At 22.8% G+C, this 12,474-nt stretch overlaps 1 protein-coding gene across 2 annotated transcripts; it reads left to right on the forward strand.

Moving 5' to 3' along the window:
- Window positions 1-616: 616 nt before the first annotated feature.
- LOC123271167 lies at window positions 617-8,978 on the forward strand. 2 transcript variants are annotated; one of them, XM_044737403.1, is made up of 11 exons: window positions 617-1,570; window positions 2,322-2,382; window positions 2,697-2,968; window positions 3,299-3,500; window positions 3,856-3,867; window positions 4,096-4,258; window positions 4,732-4,809; window positions 4,885-5,042; window positions 5,890-6,012; window positions 6,730-6,874; window positions 8,245-8,978. In XM_044737403.1, the coding sequence occupies exons 1-11, from the start codon at window positions 1,458-1,460 to the stop codon at window positions 8,610-8,612; spliced, it is 1,695 nt and encodes a 564-aa protein (XP_044593338.1). In that variant the 5' UTR covers window positions 617-1,457; the 3' UTR covers window positions 8,613-8,978. The 2 variants fall into 2 exon arrangements, with proteins under 2 accessions (XP_044593338.1, XP_044593339.1); XM_044737404.1 differs by lacking the exon at window positions 3,856-3,867 and having other exon boundaries at window positions 618-1,570; window positions 8,245-8,976.
- Window positions 8,979-12,474: the final 3,496 nt, after the last annotated feature.

Below are 12,474 nucleotides of genomic sequence, written 5' to 3' on the forward strand. Positions count from 1 at the left end.
TTCATGAATAATTAATTAGCTGCATAACTTAAGAAGTACATATTTGGAATTAAAAAATGCTGATAAAATATTTGATTATATCCCTTAATATATTCTTTACAAAAAAAAGAAATATCTCACAAAAAACAGTTTCACTATAAACCGTCGCGCCAAGTACACGTCCAACTATTGTTACAAAACTTGATAATTCAATTTTTACAAAAAATTATTAAATCGAAAAAAAAAATCCAAGTACAAAAAAGACAGTAAATATTAAGGAAAAAAATTAAATGTACTTGGTGTGCATTATAATTATACTACTCGTATAAATTTGCAAAACTGCGGATAATAAAAGTATTCAAATGATGCACACTAAGGACATTTAATTTTTTTCCTTAATATTTACTGTCTTTAGCGTTTTTTTAATTTACAAAATTTTTTGTACTTGGATTTTTTTTTTCGATTTAATAATTTTTTGTAAAAATTGAATTATCAAAGTTTGTAACAATAGTTGGACGTGTACTTGGCGCGACAGTTTACAGTGAAAATGTTTTTTGTGGGATATTCTATTCTTCTCCCTCCCTATAAAAAGTAAAAAAAAATGTGTCATTTGTTGTATAACCCTTTGATTGGTTGAAAATTTTCTAACTCGACGCGGGATATAAAGAGAGAAAGGAAGTTGCTGCAGCTGAAGCTAAAATATGTTGTATGTTGACAAGTATCAGTATCAGTGTATAATTTTCTGGACGTTAATAAAGTGACCACTGTGATTACAATAACAAACAATCACAATTGTTAATTAATTATTTATGAAGAAAAAAAAAGGACTGTTGGGGGGTTATGGATTGAGTTGCTGGGCTCGTAGCGTCGTGGTGTCTCTCCAAAGCCATATTGATTTTTTATAAAACAAAATCATAATTTATATACTAGTGGTGGTGGTCGTCGTCTAAGGTGTGGTTGGTATTGGTTCATGACCTGATGAATGCTTCGCAAGAATCGCAAGTTGTAGTAGTAGTTTCTCGTACTAGTACATAACTAGTCATTACATTACATTACATACATTACGCTAGTTAACTTTTATAAAGAGTTTGAGTTAAAGTATTTAACTAACTACTGAATAAATAAAAGATAACTTTTTTAAATATGGATACGGATAAAATAATATTACCGAGTAAATAAAATTATTTTTATTGAGACTAACCAACAAATATTTTTCTGTTAGGTTAGTCTTATGTTTGTGAATTAAAAATTATGCTCCTCATGTTGAGTTTTAGCATCATTGCTTCGAGTGACATACGTTTGTCGTTCTACCAAATCTCCTGATAAATAAATCTATTAAATGTTTTGTTTTTAAAGTGAAAAAAAAAAAAAAAATGCGAACGTAGTGATATTTATCCAGCACTGATTAAATATGTATTTTAAGTAATTTGAGCTAAAAGCCAAAAATTAATAATTAATAACAGTTATTAAAATATAAAATGATGAGTAGTTGGACTGAGAGAATGCATAGAAGGGCAGCTACCCTTGGTAATGTTGTCACCAGCTGTGGTCATCCTTCCTCTGTATCACCCTACCCCAGAAGACTTGAAAAGTAAGTATTTTTTATTAAAGTTAATTATGAAAATTAAATTAGCCGAAATCTAAAAATTTTTAGAATTATTTTTTATTTAATAAATCATTACATATAAATCAAAAAGAAAATTTCATTTGTAAAAAACTTGAAAAACTAGAAGTGAAATTTGTAAAAAATATTTTTTTGTTCTAATTTTTTCAATAAAAAAATTAAAAACCTCGGCTTACTTTATTATTATATTAATTTAGCGGTATTTGATGATTTTAAGAATATTTTTAACAAATAAATTAATGAAAATAAAGTTAGCCGACATTTAAAAAATTTTATGATTTTTTTTTTATTAAAGAATTAATAAAAAAAACTTTTTTTTAATTGTTAAAAACTTCAAAAACTATAAGTGAAATTTTTGAAAAATATTTTTTAGTTATAATTTAATATTATAAAATATTATAAAATAATACTAAAGTTAGCCGACGATTTTAATAATTAAATTAGAACAAAAAAATATTTTTTAAAAATTGCACTTACAGTTTTTAAAGTTTTTTTACAAGTGAAAATTTTTTTGTAATTATTTTTTCAATAAAAAAAAAATTTTAAATGTCGGCTAACTTAATTTTCATAAAAAAAAAAAAAAAAAAAAAAGAACAATAAAAAAAAAGACAATATTTGTTTGTTAAATAAAATTAAAAAATTTTCAAGTAACTGCTAACTTTAATCTTATGTATTTTTTATTTTAATTATTTCTAATAATAATTTTTTATTTTTTTAGAGTTAAATTTGGTGTTCCACTTGATGAAGTCTGCAAAAATGATATTCCTGGCCCATTATTGGTAAATTTTATTTTACTAAATTAAATTAATTAATTAATGAAGGATTTTTAAAAATTTTCAGCTGTCATTTTAATGAAAATTAATTTAGTAGATATTTTATAATTTTAAAAATTTTTGTAACAAATAAATTATAGAAACAACAAAAAAAATTAAAGATGCAATTTTAAAAAAAAAATTTTATCGAACAAATTTTTTTGTTAAAAAAAATTAAAAAATAGTTGACAGCTAACTTTAATGTCACGTCATTTTAGTATCATGTTTTCTAAATGATTCAAAAGTAGAATATCTGAATAAAATGTTATTGTCTGTTTTAGGTTCTTATTCTAAAGCTCAACAAAGAAGCACCGTTGAGAAAAGATGTGTTCAGAGCGCCAGGTCATCAGGGTAACATGAAAAAACTTATTCATTTCCTCCAAACAGGACGTTTAGTTAACATGGATAACTTCAGTGTTTATACAATAGCCAGTGTTTTAAAAAAGTTTTTAAGAAAAATACCTGGTGGTGTGTTTGGCCGAGAGGGAGAACAACAATTATTTACGGTTATTCAACTTGACAGTATGGAACAACAGAGGGACCAGATCTATCAGTAATTTTATTGATTAAAATTTTTTTTTTTATTATAAATTATAAATAAGGTAAAAGATACAATTATTGACTGACTTAGTTGTTTGACACTTGCAATTTTATCCTAATAAAAAAACTAAAATGTTCTCAAAAAACCAATTATCTTAAAATTTATAATTAAAAAATGATATTTATTAATTTATCAGAGCTGATTTACTTTTTTAATTAAAATAAAATTGCAAGTGTCAATAATTAGGCCAGTGTCACTAACTAGGTCTTTTACCTTTTATTAATCTAATTTATTATAAATATATTAAGGCATTTTTTTTAACAATTTTTTTATTGCTTACAGATTAATCACATCTTTACCCATTTACACACAACGCTTATTAGTATTACTTTTCGGAACATTCAGGGTAGTAGCTGTTAATAGCGATCGAGCTCGCACAGGAATGTCTAGTGAAGCATTGGGTGTATCTGTCGCACCTTCTTTCTTTCAGAGCTGTGTCAGTGATGGCAAAACCGCTAAAATGGAGGATGTACTGAGATTTAAGGTTTGTTATAAGTAATAAGTTACAATAATAATTATTATTTTATTATTATTAATATACATTTAACTCTTTAACGGCACAACACTAAATTGGCTGACACAAATGCTAATTTAAAAAAAAAAAAATATTTTTATGTTAGATATCAATACTAATATCCGGCAATTAATTAATGATTATAAATTATAAATAATACAACGCTTAAATTACTGATTAAAGTTAAATGAATGTTCACCCGGAAATAGATAAAGAGAAATTTAAAAAATGATAAATTTATTAAACACAATAACAAAATACAACTGCACGATATTTAATCATCTCTCTCATTTAATTCAATATATTTATCTTTTCACACTATCAGGCGGAGATATCAGTAAGTCTAATGTATTCATAATTATATTACATGTCTGAGTTATCATTAAATAAATTAAAAAGTATAATTTTAACCTAAGAAGAAAGTGAATAAAATTTATTGATGCATGAAGCTTACGCACGTTAGCTTTTAAATCATTTTAAACGCTTCAATTATCTTGAGATTTTTTTTTTTTTTAAGTTAAATAAATATTTATAAATTTTTTTTAATGATTATTTATTAATTTAGGTGGCGACTCGAGTAATGAAATTTATGATTGATAATTTTGGAGTATCGAATCTTTTCGGCCGTGAAAATTACGAGTTTTACGCTCGAATTACCGGACGAATATTAAAAGTTGAAGAAGACTGGATATTCAGTTTCCGTTATCCGCCTGATAATTTAGTCTCCAGTAAGTAAACACGAAAAGATGACACTGGATATTATCCCAGATTATACTCAGTGATATCTATGGTGAAAAAAAATTTCAGATAGATTTTTATTTTATTTAAAATATTTATAAATTAATTATTTTATTAAATTAATTTTTTTTTATTGAATTAATTTTTTTTTTATTAAATTAATTTTTTTTCTTAAATTAATTTTTTTTTTTAAATTAATTTTATTATAATTTACAAGCATGTAAATTATAATAAACTATATTTAATATAAATTTTCTACATCACTGCGTGATATCTGGATTATACTCATTGTAATCTGGATTATACTAGCTACTATCTGAAATTTTTTTTCACTCAATATAATCTGGGATAATATCCAGTGTCATCTTGTTCTTATCATGAACTAATAAATAATTAAAATGAAATCAAAGCATAAATAAAATTCCTTTGTCGCAATTAAATAAATTCTTAATTAATTCCGAAGGACAATTGTCTCTCGAAGCTGAAAAGACGTGGCTGCAATACGAATGCGAGCGATGGGGACTCAAGTTCAATTTGGAATGTAAATATTTATTAAACCGAGTATTGATTATTGATTTGCATACTGAAATTGATTATTTATTCTTTCAACCTTCAGCTATGTCGCATCAAGAAGAATCGCAATCGACACCAGCTTTGATCCACGTGCCAGAGTCTCTAGAGCTTACGTCATCCTTAGGAATGATTCCTGAGAATACCTTGCTTGAGAGTTATACTCGACTATCTGTCAGCTTGGAAGAGAATGGATTGTTTCATGTAAGTTTATTGTGACAATTAATTTAGCAGATGTTTCATCATTTTATGAATTTTTTTAACAAATAAATTATTTATTTATTTATTTAAAAATTATGAAAAAAAAAACAAATTAAAAATTCAATTTTTTAAAAACAATTTTTTGGAATAAATTTTTTTTTTTAAATAAAATTAAAAAATAATCAAGTTACTGCTTATTTTAATTTTATAAATTTATGAAAATTAATTTAGCATATATTTGATCATTTTTTAAATTTTTTTAAACAAATAAATTATTGCTAAAAAAAAAGGAAATTAAAAATGCAATCTTTTAAAAATAATTTTTTGGAACAAATTTTTTTGTTATAAAATTGAAAAATGATTAAATGACTGCTAATTTTAATGTGATAAATATATGAAAATTATTTTAGCAGATATTTGATGATTTTAATAGTTTTTTTAACAAATAAATTATGTCAAAAAAAATGAAAAAAAAAAAAAAAAATTAAGAATGCAATTTTTTAAAAATAATTTTTTGGAACAAATTTTTTTGTTATAAAATTGAAAAATGATTAAATGACTGCTAATTTTAATGTTATAAATTTATGAAAATTAATTTAGCAGATATTTTATCATTTTAAAAATTTTTTTTAACTAATAAATTATGGCAAAAAAAATTGACTTCGAAATTAAAAAAAAAAAAAAATTATAAATGCAATTTTTTAATAATAATTTTTTTGTTAAAAAAAAATTAAAACATGATCAAATGACTGCTAAATTTATTTTTAATACCAAAATACATATTATAAATAAATAAATTAATTTATAAATAAGTAAAGATTGGAATTTTATGTAAATAAAATAATTTTAGGCGTCAAGTAGATCATCTAGTAACGCAAGTCATCAATCCCGTCACGCAGCGATGACTCTAGACGAATTAAGGGCCGTTAATCGATACGCTGAGAGTACCAAGAGTCTCAGCTATTTGCCACAGGTAGGCATTGGAGAAGCTTAACAGCCAACTAGATCAATAACACTTCTAAGAACATAAAACGATCCCTGCTATGTGAAGAAGTCAATTACTGTAAACAAAACACGAGTGGTTGCTACTGATTGTTGACTAACATATTATCAGATAATTTATATTATTGACGAGAGATTGATAACAGGTTACTTATAATCGATAGCCATTAAATACCACTGCATTCCAGCGTATGATCGTAAAAACCAGTACAGACATTTATTTGATACCAATTTATCATGATATTAGATAAAGACAATTTGTCTATATAATAATTATCACCCCCGAGATACTGTGTTAATTATACCACTATTGTTTATTTTATTTTTTAAATGAATTCATTAATTAATTAATTTACCTCTAATGTATTGTATGATTAAGCATTTCATTAATTTGTAACTGCTTGCATGACAAAAAGTTTATTTATAGAGTTTTCTTATGTTAATTAATTTCATGAATATTAATTTATTTTAGTTGATAATTTTTTTGTTCAATTAAAATTTTTTTTAAAATATTAATAATAATAAATTAATGTAATGAATAAGGATGGAAGATTTTTAACGCTCACTACCATATGTACATAATAAATACATATTGACGCATCTGCACTGGACAATTAATTACAAATGCTTTGAATAATAATTAACCCGTTACTCTTACGATAATTCGGGCGTTCTCTCGGTTGTTCAGGTACACGAGAGGCAAACAGCTCGTATGCGCACGAGGTCAGAGTGGTTTTTGACGCCTGTTGGTGAAAGACTCGCAGGAACTGATAGTGATCCTACAGCCATACACATCCTCAGAGGATCCAATCGATCTTCTTCTGATAATATTGGTAAGTATTTTTTTTTTATTATTTATTATTAGAGTCAAAATTTTTGCCGCAATTTTAAAATAAATCGTTTGAATTTTTTATATTACAGCGAAAATATTTGCCCTATAAAAAATGTTTAGAACAAAAGTTCAAAATTTAATTTTATGTCTCTTATTCATAACTTGCTGGGATACTTTTTACTTCTTAATTTTTACTTTCTCATTTGATACTCTTATAGTGCAATATCTATATCAATAATAACTGATGTATATTGATTTATAGTCCCCACCAACAATATTATTATATTAAATTAACAATAATCATAATAATGTAAATAGTCGATTGGCGTCAGTGTATAAAATAAATAAATAAATTACCATTGGACATTTTTTTTATAAAATTAAATTTTGAACAACTTTTGTTGAAAAAATTTTTTATAGGACCAATATTTTTGGCATAATATCAAAAAATTAAATCATTTATGATGAATTGTTATTTTGAATTTCTGGAAAATATCTTTGCCGCAATTTTAAAATAAATCGTTTCAATTTTTAATATTAAAGCAAAAATATTGGTCCTATAAAACAAATATTAAATAAAAGTTGTTCAAAATTTAATTTTGTAAAAAAAAATGTCATGATTTTTTATAAAAATCAATATTTTCACTGTAATTCAAAAATTAAGATTCTTAGTAAGAAATTCAAATTTTTTTTTTATAAATTATGAATCTTACTTTTGAAGTAATGGTGAAATTATTGATCCTGAAGAAAAAACATAAGACAAACTTTTTTTTTTATAAAATTAAATTTTGAACTTTTGTTTGAAAAAAATTTTTATAGGGCCAATATTTTTCGCATAATATCAAAGAATTGAATCATTTATTATGAATTTTTATTTTAAATTCCCGGCAAATATCTTTGCTGCGATTTTAAAATAAATGGTTTCAATTTTTAATATTACGGCGAAAATATTGGTCCTATAAAAAAATATTGAATCAAAGTTGTACAAAACTTAATTTTAGAAAAAAAATGTCTTATGATTTTTTATAAAAATCAATATTTCCGCTGTAATTTCAAAATTAAGATTCTTAGTAAAAAAATTCAAAATTTTATGTTATAAATTATGAATCTTATTTTTGAAATTACAGCGAAAATATTGATTATTTTTTAAATCATAAGACATTTTTTTCATGAAATTAAATTTTGAACAACTTTTATTCAAAAATTTTTTATAGGACCAATATTTTCACTTTTAAATAAAAAATTAGTATAATTAATTATAAATTGTTATTTTAAATTTTTGCGCTATTTTTTATAAATTATATAATTTAATAATTAAAAAAATTTTTTTTTTCCTTCTAATAAATATTTATATAAAATTTGACAATTCAGCTACAGGTCTGAGCGCTAGCGCTGAGTCAGTAAAACGTCCAAGTCTACGAAGAACAGCTTCCAGAGAAAAGTCTCGCATCCATCGAAGTTCATCGCGACGTCACAAAGAAAACGGAACGAAAAATCGTGGATCTATAGATCCCTGTAAATCCCGATCTATGGAGACCATGAAGATGAAAAGAGCGTCGCAAGAGCCGGCTGAAAAAATACCAAAAAATAAAAGCGATGAGTTATTGAATGACGAGTCGCCTTACTCACGTGAGTTTATAAACGATCAGACAGCGGATATTTCAATCGGACCACAGGATTGCACTGAAAAAGATGAGCATAGATTTCACGTTACTTTGACGTACAAACCGAGGATATGAAAAATAAATGAAAGCAGTTTTTCATAAAACTGAACTGCTTTTAATTTATTTTTATAAGTTTGTGAGAATAAAAATAAAAAAAAAGATTTGTTAAAAAATGAAAATTTAAAGTAACTTTAAAAATTTTTTTTTCAGTTACTTTTTATTGTCATATTTTTGAGGGTAAGGAAAACGTATAACTGTGAATACGAGCTTGTTTTGACTCCCTCCAAATAAAAAAAAAAATAAATTATTTAGTTGGAATTATAATATAAATTTATACACTAAAAAAAAAAACTAGAAAAAAAAATACAAACAAACAATAATATTTCCGTCGATCAATACATGCAAAGTATATCAATTATTAATTAATTACAATCGACGTATTGAATTTTTTATGTTTGCATAACTAAGCTATTTAATATTTATATTTATTACCAAATCAGAATTGATTTATGAATTTATTTATGAGAGTTAAACAGGCATAATTATTTTAAATTCATTTATGGACTTAATCATTCCAATTGCATTTATGTTTCGGTTTAAAATTTTCTATTTAATTTTTTTAATTACTGTACATCAAATCAAGGATACATTTTTTTAGGTAATCGGTAAAAATAGACCCGGAAATAATTTCAAAAGTGTAAAAAATTCATATTATTAAAATTATTATAAAATAATAATAATTGTATCATACTCAGAATTTTCCTGAAAAACAATGACATTAAAATTAGATGTCACTTGACAATTTTTTAATTTTATTTCACAAGAAAATTATTTTTAAAAAATTGCATTTTTTATTTTTTGAAATTTCTAAATGTCAATTTTTTTTTGTCATAATTTATTTGTTATAAAATTTTTAAAATTATTTATTATGTACTACATTAATTTTCATGAAAAACAAGCACCCACAGAATGATTGCTCCAAAAAAAAAAATATTATTATTGTAATTTTTATTTTATAATAATTTTAATGAAATAATATGAATTTTTCATAACATAAATTTTTTTCGGGTCTGATTTTTCCGGGATTCAAATTTTTTGAGCTCTCTATAATAGAAAAAAAAATAATACTTAAGTTAGCCGACGTTTTTAATTTTTATTTTAATAAAAAAAAAAAATTTTATTTTATTTAAGATATTTTTAAATTAATTTTTTTTATTAAAATAATTTTTTTATTAAATTTGTTTTCTTTTATTAAACTATAACTAAAAAATGTTTTTTAAAAAATTGCCCTTATAATTTTTCAAATTTTTTACAAATAAAAATTTTTCTTTATTTTTTTATAATAATTTTTCAATTTAAAAAAATTATAAAAATTTTTAAATATCGGCTCACTTAATTTTCATAAAAAAAAAACGCTAAATAATTATGATATACATTGAATTCTATAAAATCATGCTAAGGTAATTTTTATTTTAATCACTGTGACCTAAAAAGTTGCAATTATCTATAAAAATAATTACACAGTTAAAAAATGAATTTTTTTACACAATACCGGTTTTTTATATAGCACAGTATTGTTAATTATTGTAAATAATAATAATGATTTTTTATCAAATATTTATAAAATGATATTAGAATGAATAACGAAAAAAAATTAGCGCTATTATTAAGTATTGTTCCAGTAGTATTAATTACACAATTATTTTTATTTTTATTTTTATTGTAATAATATTTTTTGCTTGCACCAAAGAACTGCAGTTTAATTTAATTAAAAAAGAAATTTATTTGATTTGTTAGATGATAATGCTTGCATATCAATAGTTTAATTTTTTATATAAAAATTAGGCTTTTTTTTTTTATTTATAATTATTTATTTGATTTTTTTCTCAAAGCTCTGTGATGCAATCATCAATATTGTAATATTTAATTACTATTACCATTATTCAGTGAATAAGTCCAAAATAAGTTCGATAAATTTATGTTTTTTATAAAGTGTTATACTATTATTATTTAAGAAAAATATAACAATGCCAAATATATATTTATATATTGGATTAGAGATATTGATATTAAATTTTTAATTATTATTATTATTACTATTAATTATTATTGTGACATTAAAGACTGGTTTTAGGACCATAACTGCTTTTATATTTTATCCTTTTTTTTATTATTCATTTTTAATATTAATATTTTTATTTGTATCTATATTACAAGTCTTATAAGACAATATTTAATATATAAAAATATATATAAAAAATTTGATTAAATAAATGATTTTTTTAATATAAAATTTGTCACTTTTACAAAATATTAAAATTATAATTATAATTAAATTACTGATCTCTGAAATTTTTATGGAAATTTTGGCCAGAATGGATGATTATAATTAAAAATTTTAATTATAAAATAATTTACGGTATTTTATAACAGAAACAATGGATAAAAGTTAAATAGATTATGCATGCTCATACATAACATATCTAACATTTGAGTTTCTGAAGTACATGATATAAACTTATAACTACTGTACAATATCCGCGAGCTATTAAAATATGCGCTCAATTGTTTGTAATTAATTAATATAAATTAAAAAAAAAAATAAAATTATGTACAACAGGACGATTACATTATCAAAAGACATTCGAGTAGGCAAAAATATTAATTGAATATAATGTATTACAGTAATATATAAAGCAATTGTGCCAAAATTAAAATAAGAGAATTTTTTTTTTTTATTTAATATTTATTAAATTATTAATGGTAAATTTAACTAAACTACGAGCTAAAAAATTCTATACTGTTCAAAAGTTCAAAACAAATGTCTCGGTATGTTAATAATTAATTTATTATTTAATTAATTAATTAATTAATTCTAAAAAAATTAGAGCTATAAAAATGTTTAAATAGATAATATATTATTTTTTTTTATAATAAATTTGTCAGCTTAATTAAAGTATTTTTAATGAAAATAGATTTAATTAAACTTTTATATGTTCGATTATTTAGACAAATTTATAAATACAATCTTGTCTAAAAATGTCAGATTTTTTATAATAATAATTTTCTTTTAATTTCATTACAACGTAAATTTTTTATAATATATTATTATTATTAGTTATTATACATATTATTTACAAATGTAATTTTTTATTTGAGCATAAGTGTATACAGCAAAATAACTAATTCACATGTTTCGATGTATTTTACGTATCATTATAATATGAAACAATAAAAGACTTATCTACACCATTAATATTACAAATAATTACTATTTTTATTTTCATCAATAAATAATGAATATATATAAATAATCTATATTCTTAAGAGAATAAGTAAAATTTTGTGGCCAGTGTATTTATATGATAAAATTGGTTTTTATGGTTAAATTTGGTATCGTTGGAAAAGTCTTGACTTGGAGTTGTACCTTTTCATGATTTCATATCATTCTCACCAATAGTCAATTTATGATGATAAGTATTTAGGCTGCATTTAAAAATACTCTATCTCTAGATACATAATTAAGAAATGACCTTGTATCTTGTGAACTATTGACATTTTTAAAGATATAAGCTCATACCGATGTTACACTCATCGAGACCTTTCATTTGAATACCCACATCAATTTTTCATATATTTATATATATTATATATATGTATATATGAAAAATATATCAAAAATGCATGTGGGTACTCAAATGAAAGCTCTTGATGAGTGTAGCACCATGATGAGCTTATATCTTTAAAAACGTAAATAGTTAAAAAGGTACAGTGCAATTTAACAAATATCTTGGGAAATATTGACATTTTTAAAGATATAAGCTCACCCCGACATTACACTCGTCAAGACCTTTCATTTGAGTACCCACATCAATATTTCATATATTTATATATATTATATATATGTATATATGAAAAATATATCAAAAATGCATGT

Source organism: Cotesia glomerata, linkage group LG9 (genome assembly GCF_020080835.1).
Source record: "Cotesia glomerata isolate CgM1 linkage group LG9, MPM_Cglom_v2.3, whole genome shotgun sequence".
Lineage (NCBI taxonomy): Eukaryota > Metazoa > Arthropoda > Insecta > Hymenoptera > Braconidae > Cotesia > Cotesia glomerata.

Bases quoted from the DNA above. Each gene is read 5' to 3' on its own strand.
- LOC123271167 (XM_044737403.1), top strand. From the start codon at position 1,458: ATGATGAGTAGTTGGACTGAGAGAATGCATAGAAGGGCAGCTACCCTT. The intron at 1,571-2,321 runs GTAAGTATTTTT...TTATTTTTTTAG, and splicing joins TACCCCAGAAGACTTGAAAA to AGTTAAATTTGGTGTTCCAC. The intron at 4,810-4,884 runs GTAAATATTTAT...TTCAACCTTCAG, and splicing joins ACTCAAGTTCAATTTGGAAT to CTATGTCGCATCAAGAAGAA.